The sequence below is a fragment of the Pseudophryne corroboree genome, chromosome 3 (genome assembly GCF_028390025.1).
Source record: "Pseudophryne corroboree isolate aPseCor3 chromosome 3, aPseCor3.hap2, whole genome shotgun sequence".
Lineage (NCBI taxonomy): Eukaryota > Metazoa > Chordata > Amphibia > Anura > Myobatrachidae > Pseudophryne > Pseudophryne corroboree.
Window position 1 is genome coordinate 556908246 of NC_086446.1, and position 19817 is coordinate 556928062.

Consider the following 19817-nt stretch of genomic DNA (forward strand, 5'->3'; position numbering starts at 1 on the left):
CTGTGGAAATCGATAGCTGCAGGTGTTGGAACTGTCAGTGCCACTGACCATTGTCCATACATTACAGACTGTGGCAGCTGCCGGCTTTGAGCTGCACAAGAGATCTTTCAAGAGCAGTGAGATCTCACGCATGCCCAGTGAGCCAGAAAGGGGGAGAGACACAGTGGATCAGCACTAGGCTGATGCGCAGTGTGGAGTTTGCCAGTGATCGCCGAAAGGGGCCAATTTGGCATCTGAGATGTTCATACATCGCGGCGCATCTGCTTCCTGCTTGTAAATGTATGTACTGTATAGTACATTTACCTAATAGCCTTTAAAATGACCATTAGAAACAATACTAGAGACATACTCCATTCTATAAACAATACAAACCTTCTCCTCAACAGAGCCAAGGGAGGAGGAGGTTGGAGGATGTTTTTTTCCAGGTGGAAAAACCACAGCAGGTGGCACTGAGGATTTTGCAATTAAGCATATGAGTATGCTTAGAGATACCTTGGAAATTATGAAGTTGGGGAGAATAAGACGAATTCTGATGGACGTGAGTCTATGTTATGCGTGAGATTAAAAGGTGGACATTCCTCCGTAGAGGTGCTATTTTTGGACAACCACAAAAAATGTGGTGCAGAGTGTCCTCATCACCACAATCACGCCTGCATAAAGATGAGGCTTCTGGATAGATTTTGTGAAGTTGACTAGGGACAGGATACCATCAGAGGAAGATCTTAACGACATTTTGTTAGATGCATACAAAAGAGGCAACCACATTGGATCTAATATGGTTCCAAGTTTCAGGGTCAAAGTTCTCCCCCGTGTCCCACTTCCAGGCTAGCTCATAGGGTTCTTTTTCAGAAGCATGAGCTGACAACAAGAGTTGGTAGATTGAAAAGCAGTCCATTGGAGGGCACTCTAAGCGCTCATCCCTTCTTTCCTTCCTCCCTCTTATTCCTCCATTAGTTTTACCCTCTCTCCTTTCCTTTCTTCTCTCTCATCTATCCTTTCCTTCTTCCCTCTAATCACCTCTTATTCCTCCATTCATCTCACTTTTTTCCTTCATCTCATCATTATTTCAATTCTTTACTCCTTCCTTTCCAAGAAATATTTTTCTCTAACGTCCTAGTGGATGCTGGGGACTCCGTAAGGACCATGGGGAATAGACGGGCTCCGCAGGAGACTGGGCACTCTAAGAAAGATTTAGTACTACTGGTGTGCACTGGCTCCTCTCTCTATGCCCCTCCTCCAGTTAGAATCTGTGCCCGGCCAGAGCTGGGTGCTTTTAGTGAGCTCTCCTGAGCTTGCTAATAAGAAATGGGACTGAGGGGAGAGAAGCAAACCTACTAACTGCGGCTAGGTTGCACTTCTTAGGCTACTGGACACCATTAGCTCCAGAGGGATCGAACACAGAACCTGACCTTGTCGTCCGTTCCCGGAGCCGCGCCGCCGTCCCCCTCGCAGAGCCAGAAGTCAGAAGCCGGCGGGTTGAAGAAAGAAGACGTCGAAATCGGCGGCAGAAGACTCCTGTCTTCATATGAGGTAGCACACAGCACTGCAGCTGTGCGCCATTGCACCCACACTAACCCACACACTCCGGTCACTGTAGGGTGCAGGGCGCAGGGGGAGGGTGCCCTGGGCAGCAATTGATTACCTCCTGGCAAAAAGCAGCATATATACAGTTGGACACTGTTATATGCATGAGCCCCCGCCATCAATTTTACACAAAATCGCGGGAGAAGCCCGCCGCTGAGGGGGCGGGGCCTTCTTCCTCAGCACTCACCAGCGCCATTTTCTCTCCACAGCTCCGCTGAGAGGAAGCTCCCCAGGCTCTCCCCTGCAGAAGCACGATAGAGAGGGTGAAAAAGAGAGGGGGGGCACATAAATTTGGCGTAAAAACAATATATACAGCAGCTACTGGGTTAACACTAAGTTACTGTGTGATTCCTTGGTCATATAGCGCTGGGGTGTGTGCTGGCATACTCTCTCTCTGTCTCTCCAAAGGGCCTTGTGGGGGAACTGTCTTCAAATAGAGCACCCCCTGTGTGTGTGGTGTGTCGGTACGTGTGTGTCGACATGTCTGAGGTAAAAGGCTCCCCTAAGGAGGAGATAGAGCAAATATGTGTGTGAGAGGGTGACTCCGTCGACAACGCGGATACACCTGTTTGGATATGTGTAAGTGCTGAGGTGAATTTATTGCACAAAAGATTAGAGAACAGACAGGAAATCTACCCATGTCTGTCTCTATGTCACAGAGACCCTCAGAGTCTCACATTGCTCACTATCCAAAATAATAAACACTGATATCGACACGGAGTTTGACTCCAGTGTCGACTACGATAATGCAAAGTTACAGCCAAAATGGCTGAAAGGTATTCAATATATGATCATTGTAATAAAAGATGATTTGCATATCACTGATGACTCATTGTCCCTGACACAAGGGTACACATGTTAAGGGGAAGAAAGCTGAGGTAAATTTCCCTCCTCTCATGAGGAAAAAGAGCGTGAATCTCCAGACAAGAGACTGCAGCTTCCCAGAAAGAATTCTCAGGCAGTATCCTTTCCCCACTAGGGCCAGGATGTGATGGGAATCTTCCCCTAGGGTGTCACGTTTGCACAGAAGGTAGCACTAGCTATTCTCAGGGATCCTGCAGATAGCGTGCACATTCTAGTACACTACTCAGACCGGCGATTGTGTCGGCATGGGTTTATAGCGCTGTGGCAGCGTGGACAGGTACCTTATCAGCAGAGATTGAGACCCTAGTATGCATATAGATATATATATAGATATATATATGTATATATAGAGATATATATATATATTAAAGATGCTGTCTTAAGAGATAGGTATATATATATATAAAACATGACCAAAGAGACACGAGTATACTGGGTCCTAGAGTCAAAGCTATGTCGATTTCTGCTTGACGTGTCCTGTAGAATGTGCAATGGACAGATGATGCCGACTTAAGAGGCATATGGAAGGCTGAGGATTGTGTGGAGAAGGGTTCTCGGACCTGGTCTCCACAGCTATAGCTTGTAAATCTGATATTTTGCCTTATATTCCTGCACAGCCTAGGAAAGCACGACATTATCAAATGCAGCCTTTCGAATAAAGAAACAAGAAAGTCCGAGGTGCGTCCTTTCTTGCCAGAGGCGGGGGCAGAGGAAAGAAGCTGCACAACACAGCTAGTTCCCAGGAACAGAAGTCCTCCCCGGCCGCTACAAAGATCCACCGCATGTCGCTGGGGCTCCACAGGCGGAGCTAGGCCCGGTGGGGGCACACCTTCGTAAGTTCAGCCACAAGTGGGTTCACTCCCTGTTAGATCCCTGGGCAATAGATATTCTGTCTCAGGGATACAAGCTGGACTTTGAGAAGATGCCCCCTCACCGACGGCCCTGCCGGCTTCCCCCCACGAGAGGGAAACAGTGTTAACTGCAATTCACAAATTGTATCTTTAACAGGTGGTGGTCAAGGTTCCCCTCCTTCAACAAGGAGGGGGTTATTATTCGACCATGTTGTAGTCCCGAAACCAGACGGTTCGGTCGGACCCATATTGAATTTAAAATCCCTGAACATATACCTGAAAAGGTTCAAGTTCAAGATGGAATCGCTAAGAGCGGTTATTGCAAGCCTGAAAGGGGGAGATTTTATGGTGACTCGGGACATAAAGGATACATACCTTCATCTCCCCATTTATCCACCTCATCAGGCGTACCTCAGAATTGCGGTATGGGATTGTCATTACCAATTTTAGACGTTGCCATTTGGTCTCTCCACGGCCTTGAGCATATTCACCAAGGTAATGGCGGAAATGATGGTGCTCCTGCGGAAGCAAGGTGTCACTATTATCACGTACTTGGACGATCTCCTCATAAAAGCAAGATCAAGAGAGCAGTTGCTGAACAGCATTTCACTTTCTCTGGAAGTGTAACGGCAACACGGCTGGATTCTATATATTCCAAGGTCGCAGTTGGTTCTTACAGCTCATCTGCCTCTCCTAGGCATGATCCTAGACACAGACCAGAAAGGGGTTTATCCCCCGATAGAGAGAGCTCAGGAGCTCGTGACACTGGTCAGGAATCTATTAAAACCAAAACAGGTGTCAGTGCATCACTGCACTCGGGTCCTGGGAAGGAGGGTGGCATCATACGAGGCCATTCCCTTCGGCAGGTTCCATACGAGGACCTTCCAATGGGACTTACTGGACAAGTGGTCCAGATCACATCTTCAGATGCATCGGTTAATCACCCTATCCCCCAGAGCCAGGGTGTCTCTCCTGTGGTGGCTGCAGAGTGCTCACCTTCTCGAAGGTCGCAGATTCGGCATTCAGGACTGGGTCCTGGTGACCACGGATGCAAGCCTCCGAGGGTGGGGGGCAGTCACACAGGGAAGAAATTTCCAAGGGCTGTGGTCAAGGCAGGAAACTTGCCTTCACATCAATATCCTGGAACTAAGGGCCATATACAACGCCCTAAGTCAAGCGGAGACCCTGCGTCGCGACCAACCGGTTCTGATTCAGTCAGACAATATCACCGCAGTGGCTCATGTAAACCACCTAGGCGGCACCAGGAGCAGGGTGGCGATAGTAGAAGCCACCAGAATTCTTCGCTGGGCGGAGAATCACGTAAGCACACTGTCAGCAGTGTTCATTCCGGGAGTGGACAACTGGGAAGCAGACTTTCTCAGCAGGCACGACCTCCACCTGGGAGAGTGGGGACTTCATCAAGAAGTCTTCGCGCAGCTTGTAGGTCGGTGGGAACTGCCACAGGTGGACATGATGGCATCCCGCCTCAACAAAAAGCTACAGAGGTATTGCGCCAGGTCAAGAGACTCTCAGGCGATAGCTGTAGACGCACTGGTGACACCGTGGATGTTCCAGTCGGGTTATGTGTTTCCTCCTTTTCCTCTCTTACCCAAGGTGCTGAGAATCATAAGGAAAAGAGGAGTGAGAACAATACTCATTGTTCCGGATTGGCCAAGAAGGACTTGGTATCCAGAGCTGCAAGAAATGCTCACAGAGGACCCATGGCCTCTGCCTCTAGGGCAGGATCTGTTGCAGCAGGGACCTTGTATGTTCCAAGACTTACCGCAGCTGTGTTTGACGGCATGGCGGTTGGACGCCGGATCCTAGTAGAAAAGAGGGATTCCGGATGAGGTTATTCCTACGCTGATAAGGGCTAGGAAGTACGTGACGGCTAAACATTATCACCGTATACGGTGAAAATATGTTGCTGGGTGTGAGGCCAGGAATGCCTCTACAGAGGAAGTCCAGCTGGGCCGTTTCCTTCACTTCCTACAGTCGGGAGAGACTTTGGGCCTAGAATTGGGGTCCATTAAGGTCCAGATTTCGGCCCGATCCATTTTCTTCATACAAAAACTAGCTTCTCTACCTGAAGTTCAGACGTTTGTAAAGGGAGTGCTGCATATTCAGCCCCTTTTTTGTGCCACAAGTGGCACCTTGGGATTTTAACGTGGTATTGAGTTTCCTAAAATCTCACTAGTTTGAGCCGCTTAAGACCGTGGAGTTAAAATATCTCACGTGGAAAGTGGTCAAAAATTGGCGGCTTTGTCATGTAAAGCCCCTATCTGGTTTTCCATATGGACAGGGCAGAATTACGGACTCGTCCTCAATTTCTGCCAAAGGTGGTGTCATCTTTTCATGTGAACCAACCTTTTGTGGTGCCTGCGGCTACTCATGACTTGGAGGATTCCAAGTTACTAGATGTAGTCAGGGCTTTCAAGATTTATGTAGCCAGATCGGCTGGAGTCAGGAAACCTGACTCACTGTTTATCCTGTATGCATCCAACAAGCTGGGTGCTCCTGCTTCAAAGCAAACTATTGCTCGCTGGATCTGTAGCACGATTCAGCAGGCTCATTCTGCGGCTGGATTGCCGCATCCAAAATCAGTGAAAGCCCATTCCACAAGGAAAGTGGGCTCTTCTTGGGCGGCTGCCCGAGGGGTCTCGGCGTTACAGCTTTGCCGAGCAGCTACTTGGTCGGGTTCCAACACATTTCCTAAGTTCTACAAGTTTGATACCCTGGCTGAGGAGGACCTTGTGTTTGCCCATTCGGTGCTGCAGAGTCATCCGCACTCTCCCGCCTGTTTGGGAGCTTTAGTATAATCCCCATGGTCCTTACGGAGTCCCCAGCATCCACTAGGACGTTAGAGAAAATAGGATTTTACTCACCGGTAAATCTATTTCTCGTAGTCCGTAGTGGATGCTGGGCGCCCGTCCGAAGTGCGGACTTTCTGCAATACGTGTATATAGTTATTGCTTAATAAAGGGTTACGTTATGTTGGCATCCATTGTTGATGCTCTATTGTTGTTCATACTGTTGACTGGGTAAGTTATCACAAGTTATATGGTGTGATTGGTGTGGCTGGTATGAGTCTTACCCTGGATTCCAAAATCCTTTCCTTGTAATGTCAGCTCTTCCGGGCACAGTTTCCTTAACTGAGGTCTGGAGGAGGGGCATACAGGGAGGAGCCAGTGCACACCAGTAGTACTAAATCTTTCTTAGAGTGCCCAGTCTCCTGCGGAGCCCATCTATTCCCCATGGTTCTTATGGAGTCCCCAGCATCACTACGGACTACGAGAAATAGATTTACCGGTGAGTAAAATCTTATTTTTTTCAACAACGTACAGTACCTACTTCATTTTCCTGCCTGCTACCTCATCCTTTCCTCCTATCTTCAATTTTCCCTCGCTCATTGTCCTTCCTTTGCCATTACTTTCATTCCTTCCCTAGTTTGTTTATTCCACTGTTACACAGAGACACACATTGCTTATCTGTGGTGACTACAGATTGCTCAGTAACCATGTAGAATTCACATTCTCTTATTAAAACACAGCTCCTGGCTCAGTATTAGCTCCTGTCTGCTGACAGAGACTGTAGATCAATGGTAGTTTCACTGCTTTGTCAGCTTACACAAGTCACTATCACTTGCTGTGCCTCCAGGCGCTACAAATGAGAATGCAGGACAGGAAGTCATACTTGAAAATTCTATTTACACTGCCTGCATTGTCAGCAGTGAAACCTTCCCATTGTCACCTTTCATATCATACAGGAAGCATACAGACACAGACTGTGCTAATAGGAATAAGAATGTTCCATTAAGTATTCCCAATTAATTATGTCACTAAAGCAAACTTCTATAAATTACAGCCAACAGTATATGAGCCTTTCTTTTATAAAACTATTATTGTTTAAGTAACATAGTTATATCTTGTCCTGTGGCTATACACACCTACATTTCTATATACTCACCACTCTAGTGCAAATATATTTATTGGTTTACAACAATATGGAAAACAAAGAATATGCATATCACATGTAATAAAAGCCAGTGAGGAATGAGTAGAACATAACAACATAAAAATGACAGTGATAAGCACAATGGGGGTAATTCTGAGTTGATCGCAACAGGAATTTTTTTAGCAGTTGGGCAAAACCATGTGCATTGCAGGGGAGGCAGATATAACATGTGCAGAGAGAGTTATATTTGGGTGGGTTATTTTGTTTCTGTGCAGGGTAAATACTGGCTGCTTTATTTTTACACTGCAATTTAGATTTCAGATTGAACACACCCCACCCAAATCTAACTCTCTCTGCACATGTTATATCTGCCCCCCCTGCAGTGCACATGGTTTTGCCCAACTGCTAACAAAGTTCCTGCTGCGATCAACTCAGAATTACCCCCAATGAGCACAATAAAGCAGCAGCGAATCCTCATAGTACAGGGAGAGGGAGGAGAACACACGGAATACATACTTTTTACTGGCGGCCAGGATCCCGGCTGTCATGATCCCGACAGTGGGGTGATCCGACCACCAGTATGCCGGCAGCCGGGCGAGAAATCTCCTTGCGGGCTCGCTGCTGATCCGGTGGCTCACTATATATTCTCCATATTCTCCCTCTATGGATGTTGTGGACACACATAGAGGGAGAAAAGCCTGTGGCGCCAGTATTCCAGCGGCAGCACTTCACCGCCTGTCGGGATTCCGGCATTGGAATTGCGACCACCGGGATCCCGACAGGTGTTCTGGTTGACTCCCAAATACACAAGGGAAGGAAGATAAAAGCAAAAACAAGTGGGGGGAAGAGGGGGAGGAAAGAGAGGAAAGAAAAAGAAGAAAGGAAGAGATTAGCTCCTAATCATAAAGAGAAAAGATAGGATAAAGCTCCACATAATAAATTACAAAGGCTAATTCAGACCTGATCGCAGCAGCAACATTTTTCTCTAATGGGCAAAACCATGTGCAGTGCAGGTGGGGCAGATATATCATGTGCAGAGAGAGTTAGATTTGGGTGGGTTATTTTGTTTCTGTGCAGGGTAAATACTTGCTGCTTTATTTTTACACTGTAATTTAAATTTCAGTTTGAACACACCACACCCAAATCTAACTCTCTCTGCACATGTTATATCTTCCCCACCTGCACTGCACATGGTTTTGCCCATTAGAGAAAATTTTTAGTGCTGGGATCAGGTCTGAATTAGGCCCTTAGTTTGGTGGCAAAATCAACATCCGAACCAAAGGGTCAGAGTCCCAGGGAGACCATAAAGAGGCTTAGGAGGAATTACGTGTAAGAATTTTTCTAAAGGCTGCAGAGTTCTTGAAGGCTATCCAACGGAATCATGTAACCCTATATCATCCATTTCAATTAAGAAGTCTATTTTGTTAAACCAATCCATAACCGTTGGAGGGGAGGAGGAGCGCCACCTTACTGGGTTAACTGAGAGCAGGGATTTTTTCATATTTTGAAATAGGTCTGGGGGACAGGTGAAACATCAAAACAACGGATCAGATGGGACAATTTCCCCTAAAATATTAGTGGAAAGTTTATGTACTTTCGTCCAAAATGGCTGAAGGCTAGGACATTGCCACAAGAGGTGAAATGGGGTGCCGGGAGTGCCAGTACAATGCCAGCACTTGTTGGACACACCAATCCCCAGCTTAGAGAAAGGATCTGGACATCTATACCATCGGGGTATTAACTTGTAGTGGGTCTCCCGAACAAACACTAGAAGAGCAAGCGTGAGCTAAGTAAAATATTTTAACCCGGTTATCCTCCCTCAGATACTCACCAGTCCCATGTTTTAGTAAAATGTAGGAGTAAACTTGCATCATCCGAGAGGAGATTATATATCAGGGATATAGTATGAGACGGGGCAGAAGGGTTGGCACAAAAGTGCTTAAAAGGCAGTAGGGAAAATGATCATTTAGTAAAAACGAGATATAAGAGGAGGTTGTTCAAGAGATGGATTTCTAAGAGACTTCCAACAGGTCAGTGTTGGTCCAGTGGTAAGATTGGAGGTACTGGGAAGGGGGGAGAGCCACGGGGCTATATAGATACGGACAGTCAGTGCCTGTTTCTTAATCTGTACCCACTCATTCATTGTATCATCTCTAAACCATTCCAGGATTCCGTGCCTGGTAATATCCCTAGATATTAGAGAGCCAAAGAGACCCCCGCCCATGTGTCTGCATGTTCATCAGCTCTAGCCTCCCCCCTACCCCAAACTAAATCCTTAATAAGAGCAATCTTACTGGACAAGTCTTGCAGGAGGTAAAGAATCTTGGGGAGAGAATTCATTTTAAGGATACCCAGCCTCACAAACCACAAGAAGGGTCTAGATGTCCATGACTGTAATTCTGAACATATTTTGCCCAATAGGGGTTTAAAAGTAGCCTCAAATTGGTGACTTAGGTCTCTAGTGAGAACAATCCCTAGATATTTCAATTGAGAAGCATGCCAGGTGAAGGGAATGGAAGTTTTAAGGCTTCATTTGAGGGGGTGCCATAATATTTAGAACAACCAACTTGGAATAGTTGACCTTGATATTAGAAAGGTTACCAAATACCCTAAATTCATCCAGCAAGGTTGGGAGGGAGATGATCAGATTTGTAATTGTAGCCAACAGTGAGGTGCAGTGAGGTCAATGGCTGGGGAGGCACTGGCTAGTATCATAGCCAGATTTATACTATAAAACTATAAAAATTATTAAAATAATACAAAGATGATATTATAAGTTATACATACCTTTGTATTATTCTATTAATTTTTATAGACAAAACTTTGAAATATACTGGACCCTGAACGCATGTAGCTAATACAGTTAGTCATCGGTGAATATGGCCAATTTATATTCTATTCTCAACATTCTATTCAGTTTACAATACTTTACATATATTGGGGTCAATCCTATTTCCCATGATGTTTTTGCGGGTAAGAGTAAATTAAGCACTATGTCGCACTTATGGTACCGCCGACTTGTGGACTTTTGTTCACAGCACTGTAGAGCTGCAAGCAAAATCTGCATGTGACTAAAAGGGGCCACAATGGGTGCAAGTTCGGGTGCCGTTGCCGGTGTTTTCATGCCAAAGCAATATTACCTTACATCCTTTGCGGGGATTAGGACTAACCCACCTTTTAGTGTATATGAGCCAACTGCGGACACCTAAGTTTAACACATGTCCCAGTGTTATCAAAATCTCTGTCCCAACCTCTCCTCTTCCCCTATTTCTAAATCCTACCCACTGTGTAAGATAAAAATAGCTTCTTACACATCTGCATTAGAAATCCAGGCATCATCCAGCTATCCCTTCCACTTGTACACCTTAAAAGGACTTCTACACCTTAAAAGGGCTAAACCTAAATAATGTGACATTTACGATCAGAACAGTCTGCATGGTGCTATAATGTCATTCATTAAAGTCTAGTTCTTATTGCAACATCACAGGAACTTCAGAAAGCATGCCAGGAAATGCAAGTGAGGATCTTAAAGCTACTGGAAATCGTACAAAATGAGGATGTAATCATTGAACTGGTGCAAGTCAATGACGATTTGAATAATATTTTCCTGAGACACAAAAGGTAATATCGGTTTCCATTAATATTATTTGCCATTAGGGAGAAAGTTACAATATGACTGAATATGTAACTATGTGCCTGATTCAGAGTTGTACACAAACCTGATTTGAGGGATTATCTAAGCTGCTCTGCGCATGTGCTATGATACTCTTGCAATGGCTGTTGCAGAGTGGATTTATGTGCAAAGTGACTGTCAGTCAGGGACCATTTGGGGAAGGCATATTTGTACACAGCCTCAGGGACTCATAAAGCTGCTGGTGGGTGTCTCAATACAAACTCAGGCTTTGGGGACATTTACATATTTTCGCACAGTAGCTGTGTACACATTTGCAGCTGCGGCGGTAGTAGCGTACAACTTTTAATCATGCCCAATATAAAAATTTTTACCATTTTGGATTTTACTTCTTTGCTTTTGCTGATAACCTGTGTATCAAAATGTTATGGGCTTGTTCACAAATAGTTATTTCTCTGACGTCCTAAGTGGATGCTGGGGACTCCGTCAGGACCATGGGGAATAGCGGCTCCGCAGGAGACAGGGCACAAAAGTAAAAGCTTTAGGATCAGGTGGTGTGCACTGGCTCCTCCCCCCATGACCCTCCTCCAAGCCTCAGTTAGGTTTTTGTGCCCGGCCGAGAAGGGTGCAATCTAGGTGGCTCTCCTAAAGAGCTGCTTAGAGTAAAAGTTTTTATTTTCAGTGAGTCCTGCTGGCAACAGGCTCACTGCAACGAGGGACTTAGGGGAGAAGAAGTGAACTCACCTGCATGCAGGATGGATTGGCTTCTTAGGCTACTGGACACTAGCTCCAGAGGGACGATCACAGGTACAGCCTGGATGGGTCACCGGAGCCGCGCCGCCGACCCCCTTGCAGATGCTGAAGAGAGAAGAGGTCCAGAAATCGGCGGCTGAAGACTTCTCAGTCTTCATGAGGTAGCGCACAGCACTGCAGCTGTGCGCCATTGCTCTCAGCACACTTCACACCAACGGTCTCTGAGGGTGCAGGGCGCTGGGGGGGGCGCCCTGGGCAGCAATGAAAGTACCTATACTGGCTAAAAATACATCACATATAGCCTCTGGGGCTATATGGATGTATTTAACCCCTGCCAGGTTGTCAGAAAAACGGGAGAAGAAGCCCGCCGAAAAGGGGGCGGGGCCTATTCTCCTCAGCACACAGCGCCATTTTCCCTCACAGAACTGCTGGAGGGAAGGCTCCCAGGCTCTCCCCTGCACTGCACTACAGAAACAGGGTTAAAACAGAGAGGGGGGGCACTTATTTGGCGATATGATTATATATTAAGATGCTATAAGGGAAAACACTTATATAAAGGTTGTCCCTGTATAATTATAGCGTTTTGGTGTGTGCTGGCAAACTCTCCCTCTGTCTCCCCAAAGGGCTAGTGGGGTCCTGTCCTCTATCAGAGCATTCCCTGTGTGTGTGCTGTGTGTCGGTACGTGTGTGTCGACATGTATGAGGACGATGTTGGTGAGGAGGCGGAGAAATTGCCTGTAATGGTGATGTCACTCTCTAGGGAGTCGACACCGAAATGGATGTCTTATTTAGGGAATTACGTGATAATGTCAACACGCTGCAAGGTCGGTTGACGACATGAGACGGCCGGCAAACAAATTAGTACCTGTCCAGGCGTCTCAAACACCGTCAGGGGCTTTAAAACGCCCATTTACCTCAGTCGGTCGACACAGACACGGACACTGACTCCAGTGTCGACGGTGAAGAAACAAACGTATTTTCCTTTAGGGCCACACGTTACATGTTAAGGGCAATGAAGGAGGTGTTACATATTTCTGATACTACAAGTACCACAAAAAAGGGTATTATGTGGGGTGTGAAAAAACTACCTGTAGTTTTCCTGAATCAGATAAATTAAATGAAGGCGCTCACACGCTTATCACAAGTGGCGTTACCGTCTCCAGATACGGCCGCCCTCAAGGAGCCAGCTGATAGGAGGCTGGAAAATATCCTAAAAAGTATATACACACATATTGGTGTTATACTGCGACCAGCGATCGCCTCAGCCTGGATGTGCAGCGCTGGGGTGGCTTGGTCGGATTCCCTGACTGAAAATATTGATACCCTTGACAGGGACAGTATTTTATTGACTATAGAGCATTTAAAGGATGCATTTCTATATATGCGAGATGCACAGAGGGATATTTGCACTCTGGCATCAAGAGTAAGTGCGATGTCCATATCTGCCAGAAGATGTTTATGGACACGACAGTGGTCAGGTGATGCAGATTCCAAACGGCACATGGAAGTATTGCCGTATAAAGGGGAGGAGTTATTTGGGGTCGGTCCATCGGACCTGGTGGCCACGGCAACAGCTGGAAAATCCACCTTTTTTACCCCAAGTCACATCTCAGCAGAAAAAGACACCGTCTTTTCAGCCTCAGTCCTTTCGTCCTCATAAGGGCAAGCGGGCAAAAGGCCAGTCATATCTGCCCAGGGATAGAGGAAAGGGAAGAAGACTGCAGCAGGCAGCCCATTCCAAGGAACAGAAGCCCTCCACCGCTTCTACCAAGTCCTCAGCATGACGCTGGGGCCGTACAAGCGGACTCAGGTGCGGTGGGGGGTCGTCTCAAGAGTTTCAGCACGCAGTGGGCTCACTCGCAAGTGGACCCCTGGAGCCTACAAGTAGTATCCCAGGGGTACAGATTGGAAATTCGAGACGTCTCCCCCTCGCAGGTTCCTGAAGTCTGCTTTACCAACGTCTCCCTCCGACAGGGAGGCAGTATTGGAAACAATTCACAAGCTGTATTCCCAGCAGGTGATAATCAAAGTACCCCTCCTACAACAAGGAAAGGGGTATTATTCCACACTATATTGTGGTACTGAAGCCAGACGGCTCGGTGAGACCTATTCTAAATCTGAAATATTTGAACACTTACATACAAAGGTTCAAATCAAGATGGAGTCACTCAGAGCAGTGATAGCGAACCAGGAAGAAGGGGACTATATGGTGTCCCTGGACATCAGGGATGCTTACCTCCATGTCCAAATTTGCCCTTCTCACCAAGGGTACCTCAGGTTCGTGGTACAGAACTGTCACTATCAGTTTCAGACGCTGCCGTTTGGATTGTCCACGGCACCCCGGGTCTTTACCAAGGTAATGACCGAAATGATGATTCTTCTTCAAAGAAAATGGACGATCTCCTGATAAGGGCAAGGTCCAGAGAACAGTTGGAGGTCGGAGTAGCACTATCTCAAGTAGTTCTACGACAGCACGGGTGGATTCTAAATATTCCAAAATCGCAGCTGTTTCCGACGACACGTCTGCTGTTCCTAGGGATGATTCTGGACACAGTCCAGAAAAGGGTGTTTCTCCCGGAGAAGAAAGCCAGGGAGTTATCCGAGCTAGTCAGGAACCTCCTAAAACCAGGAAAAGTGTCAGTGCATCATTGCACAAGGGTCCTGGGAAAAATGGTGGCTTCTTACGAAGCGATTCCATTCGGCAGATTTCACGCAAGAACTTTTCAGTGGGATCTGCTGGAAAAATGGTCCGGATCGCATCTTCAGATGCATCAGCGGATAACCCTGTCTCCAAGGACAAGGGTGTTTCTTCTGTTGTGGCTGCAGAGTGCTCATCTATTAAAGGGCCGCAGATTCGGCATTCAGGACTGGGTCCTGGTGACCACGGATGCCAGCCTGAGAGGCTGGGGAGCAGTCACACAGGGAAAAAATTTCCAGGGAGTGTGATATAGTCTGGAGACTTCTCTCCACATAAATATACTGGAGCTAAGGGCAATTTACAATGCTCTAAGCTTAGCAAGACCTCTGCTTCAAGGTCAGCCGGTATTGATCCAGTGGGACAACATCACGGCAGTCGCCCACGTAAACAGACAGGGCGGCACAAGAAGCAGGAGGGCAATGGCAGAAACTGCAAGGATTCTTCGCTGGGCGGAAAATCATGTGATAACACTGTCAGCAGTGTTCATTCCGGGAGTGGACAACTGGGAAGCAGACTTCCTCAGCAGGCACGACCTCCACCCGGGAGAGTGGGGACTTCATCGGGAAGTCTTCCACATGATTGTGAACCGTTGGGAAAGACCAAAGGTGGACATGATGGCGTCCCGCCTGAACAAAAAACTGGACAGGTATTGCGCCAGGTCAAGAGACCCTCAGGCAATAGCTGTGGACGTTCTGGTAACACCGTGGGTGTACCAGTCGGTGTATGTGTTCCCTCCTCTGCTTCTCATACCCAAGGTACTGAGAATTATAAGACGTAGAGGAGTAAGAACTATACTCGTGGCTCCGGATTGGCCAAGAAGGACTTGGTACCCGGAACTTCAAGAAATGCTCACAGAGGACTCATGGCCTCTGCCGCTAAGAAGGGACTTGCTTCAGCAAGTACCATGTCTGTTCCAAGACTTACCGCGGCTGCGTTTGACGGCATGGCGGTGGAACGCCGGATCCTAAGGGAAAAAGGCATTCCGGAAGAGGTCATTCCTACCCTGGTCAAAGCCAGGAAGGAGGTGACCGCACAACATTATCACCACATGTGGCGAAAATATGTTGCGTGGTGTGAGGCCAGGAAGGCCCCACGAAGAAATTTCAACTCGGTCGATTCCTGCATTTCCTGCAAACAGGAGTGTCTATGGGCCTCAAATTGGGGTCCATTAGGGTTCAAATTTCGGCCCTGTCAATTTTCTTCCAGAAAAGATTGGCTTCAGTTCCTGAAGTCCAGAAGTTTGTCAAGGGAGTACTGCATATACAACCCCCTTTTGTGCCTCCAGTGGCACTGTGGGATCTCAACGTAGTTCTGGGATTCCTCAAATCACATTGGTTTAAACCGCTCAAATCTGTGGATTTGAAATATCTCACATGGAAAGTGACCATGCTGTTGGCCCTGGCCTCGGCCAGGCGAGTGTCAGAATTGGCGGCTTTGTCTCACAAAGCCCATATCTGATTGTCCATTCGGACAGGGCAGAGCTGCGGACTCGTCCCCAGTTTCTCCCTAAGGTGGTGTCAGCGTTTCACCTGCACCAGCTTATTGTGGTACCTGCGGCTACTAGGGACTTGGAGGACTCCAAGTTGCTGGATGTTGTCAGGGCCCTGAAAATATAGGTTCCAGGACGGCTGGAGTCAGGAAAACTGACTTGCTGTTATCCTGTAGGCACCCAAAAAACTGGGTGCTCTTGCTTCTAAGCAGACGATTGCTAGTTGGATGTGTAGTACAATTCAGCTTGCACATTCTGTGGCAGGCCTGCCACAGCCAAAATATGTAAATGCCCATTCCACAAGGAAGGTGGGCTCATCTTGGGCGGCTGCCCGAGGGGTCTCGGCTTTACAACTTTGCCGAGCTGCTACTTGGTCAGGGGCACACCCTGGCTGAGGAGGACCCGGAGTTCTCTCATTCGGTGCTGCAGAGTCATCCGCACTCTCCTGCCCGTTTGGGAGCTTTGGTATAATCCCCATGGTCCTGACGGAGTCCCCAGCATCCACTTAGGACGTCAGAGAAAATAAGAATTTACTTACCGATAATTCTATTTCTCGTAGTCCGTAGTGGATGCTGGGCGCCCATCCCAAGTGCGGATTGTCTGCAATACTTGTACATAGTTATTGTTACAAAAATCGGGTTATTATTGTTGTGAGCCATCTTTTCAGAGGCTCCGCTGTTATCATGCTGTTAACTGGGTTCAGATCACAGGTTGTACAGTGTGATTGGTGTGGCTGGTATGAGTCTTACCCGGGATTCAAAATCCTTCCTTATTGTGTACGCTCGTCCGGGCACAGTATCCTAACTGAGGCTTGGAGGAGGGTCATGGGGGGAGGAGCCAGTGCACACCACCTGATCCTAAAGCTTTTACTTTTGTGCCCTGTCTCCTGCGGAGCCGCTATTCCCCATGGTCCTGACGGAGTCCCCAGCATCCACTACGGACTACGAGAAATAGAATTATCGGTAAGTAAATTCTTATTTTTGCACTTAAACTAAAAAATGTAAAAAAAATTGGTAGCTGCTCAATTAGTATTGTCATCCAGGTGTATGAAAGGGAGAGGGTATTCTAAACAAGAAACAAAAAACAGGTATCCCCCAGCACACAGAATGACATCAGCAACAAGATTTGAAAAGTACATGCTGGTAGATAAGCCAGAGATCTCAGTTGCATATATTTGCAACGATATGGTAAGTCTCCAGGCCAACGTCATGGAGTCTCTTATACTGGAGGTCCCTAATACTTAGTCTAAAGGTGGGCACACACTAGACGATATATTGTTCAAATCGTCTTGTGTGTACACACTATATCTTGTACGATGCACGCTCCCGCCCGTCGTCAGCGACATCTTTGATTGGACCTGCATGCAGGTCCCCGGGCGACATTGCCAGCGAGGCCATGCTGCCAAATGCAGCAGGTCTCCTGATTCCCCCCCACCACTGTCACTAATCGCTGCCAGCATCAGCAAGTGTATATTCACCTGCCGTTGCCGACCCTGCTACCAGGTCCCGGCGCTGACGACATCGCACTGGGTACACATCGTCTAGTGTGTACCCAGCTTAAGTGTGTACCCAGCATCGTCTAGTGTGTACCCAGAACCCCACAAACCAGTGAAGGTCATCTACCCCAGGGCAGCACATCAGTGAGAAACTAAGGTGTTAGTGAGTGTTAATAAGAAAGAAACAAGGGCTATGTACTAAAAGGTAATGCACAAGTGTAATGTGTAATTAAAATGCTTAAAGGAGTAACATAAAAAGTATTTGAAAGTGTTAAAAAAGTGCTAAATAAAATGTGACAGTGTGCTACCCACTGAAACTAGAGCAAGCACTTTCTTTTGAAATCAATTACTCCCTAGTGTTCAGTTTCAGCAGCTTATTTTTTACTTCGGGACATTTTTTCTTTAAATAATAAAAAAATATAAAATTACATTTTAAGGTAAACATGCTCAAGATCCCTCTGCGCACTTGTCATATGGCAATGTGTGGGAGCACTTATATTATTTACCATGGAAATATTTTTATTGAATTGTTTTGTTTTTCCAATATGGGAGCAGCATAACGCAATGTACTGAATGATGCACAGTGGATAAGGATTAAGTAGTTTGTGCTGTCTCATTACAGGCCGCTTATTCGTTTTCTCTGCAAGTTCTGGAGTGCTGGACAATTTAGATTAATGCAAAAAGCATTCACCAATTCAAGGCATTTAACTCTACTTCAGCTATAGTTTTAGTATCTGAATCATTTTTATTATGTTGATTATGGATTCAATTACAAATGAATTTATATTTCAGGTACTCTCGCACTAGAGGTAACCAAGCAGAGGAGACCATCAGACAGCAGGATAGTCAGGCGGTAAGACAGGACATTTTATTTGTTCATTGTATCGCTGATAGTACAGGTAGGGAACACATGTACCCATGGGCAAATTTGGAATTTTAATTGGTCATGGAAAATATTTTTAAAGTTGTTTGATGTTATAAATGGGGTAAAATGTTCAGCAGGTTGCAGGGTTGGACTGGCCTACAGGGGTACAAGGGAAACCCCCGGGGGGCCTCACTGCAAGGTGGGCCACCTCCTCCTCTAGGGATTAGATTCCATACTGTGCACCTTAGTTATACATTATACATATGTTACCTTATACTGCACAGGGCTATAGTGTCTTTTCTAAGGTGCACTGCTGTTATTAATCTGGTACATTATCATGCATGCACTAGCAGTGTTTACTAATTTATGTTTATGATGAAGCCTAGACCATACACTCTTTAATGGTTAGCCAAACCTCTGTAGTGGCTAGCCACGCCCCCTCTGGAGACTGGCCACACTCCTACCACTGGATTCCGCGGTGGGCCCTTCATGCCCCAGTCGGACACTGATAGGCAGGTTCAAATCAACAGGAGGCAGGACATAATACATGGCACCATGGAATGACCAGCCCACAAAAGGTATGTTTATATATTTAGATAGTGATAGGGCAACTTCCAAGCCTTCTTATATACTACTACTGTATATTGGCAAAGCTTGTGCACAACTATTATTGGTATATCGGTATGTGGGTCCCCCTTGAGCAGAATAACATATGGTACAGCAGAACTGTCCCTACATTCAGAACTGTCCCTACATTCAGAGCAGATTACTAGTGACCAGAATCACAACATCTGACAGAAATTATCTCAAGCTCCATGGCTGCTTTGGTGGTGAGTTGGCACCCTCTTTGGAAAAACACTTGGTTTTCTTAATGGGATGTAGTTGGGATCCCGGCGCTCGGGATCCCGCAAGTCAGACAACCCAGCAATAAGTGAACAGTATTGGATTCATTCACCTCAACCATCCCCAACCCAATAACACACAGGTTTAACAGATAAACCTTTCTTTCCCGTCATCCAACATTAAGGGGGACATTTACTAAGCAGTGATAAGAGCGGAGAAGCGATCCAGTAGAGAAGTTGCCCATAGCAACCAATCAGCAGCTCTGTATAATTTTATAGTATGCAAATGATATATGTTACTTCACTGCTGATTGGTTGATGGGGCAACTTCTCCACTGGCTCACTTCTCCGCTCTTATCACTGCTTAGTAAATGTCCCCCTAAATACTATAGCTTTGACATAATTAAGCATCTTCCCCAAAGATTCCTGACATTTAATTGCAGCAGTAAATATTAGCACACACACACACAAACACACACACACACACACACACACACACCTCCCAACAGTTCTACTTTTGGAAGGACAGTCCTGTTTTTCTGGTCCGTTTGCTCCCAATTCGCAGCCAGTTTAGGAGCAGTTGCACTGCCACACACTGTGGAGACAGAGAGAATGGTTAGTAAATACAGTTTCTGACAACAAGACCCAGCTCACTCCGTGAGATCTGATATCCCATTCTACAGATGCCACTATTCAGTCAGATTAAGGGGTTTATGTAATAGGGTCCAAGTTTGCCAGAGGTGCGCGATGTCAGCTGATCTCTGATGTTTTTTTTAAAGCTGCAATCATTT

The 19817-nt window shown here is 46.5% G+C and overlaps 1 protein-coding gene across 1 annotated transcript in view; it reads left to right on the forward strand.

The window, feature by feature from the left end:
- The window catches only part of TOM1L1 (target of myb1 like 1 membrane trafficking protein), a 319221-nt gene that overhangs the window by 205536 nt on the left and 93868 nt on the right, over positions 1-19817 (forward strand). Inside the window, exons 8-9 of the mRNA XM_063961262.1 lie at positions 10741-10874; positions 18112-18172. Coding sequence (XP_063817332.1) covers positions 10741-10874; positions 18112-18172 — 195 coding nt within the window. The remainder of the gene's footprint in view (positions 1-10740; positions 10875-18111; positions 18173-19817) is intronic.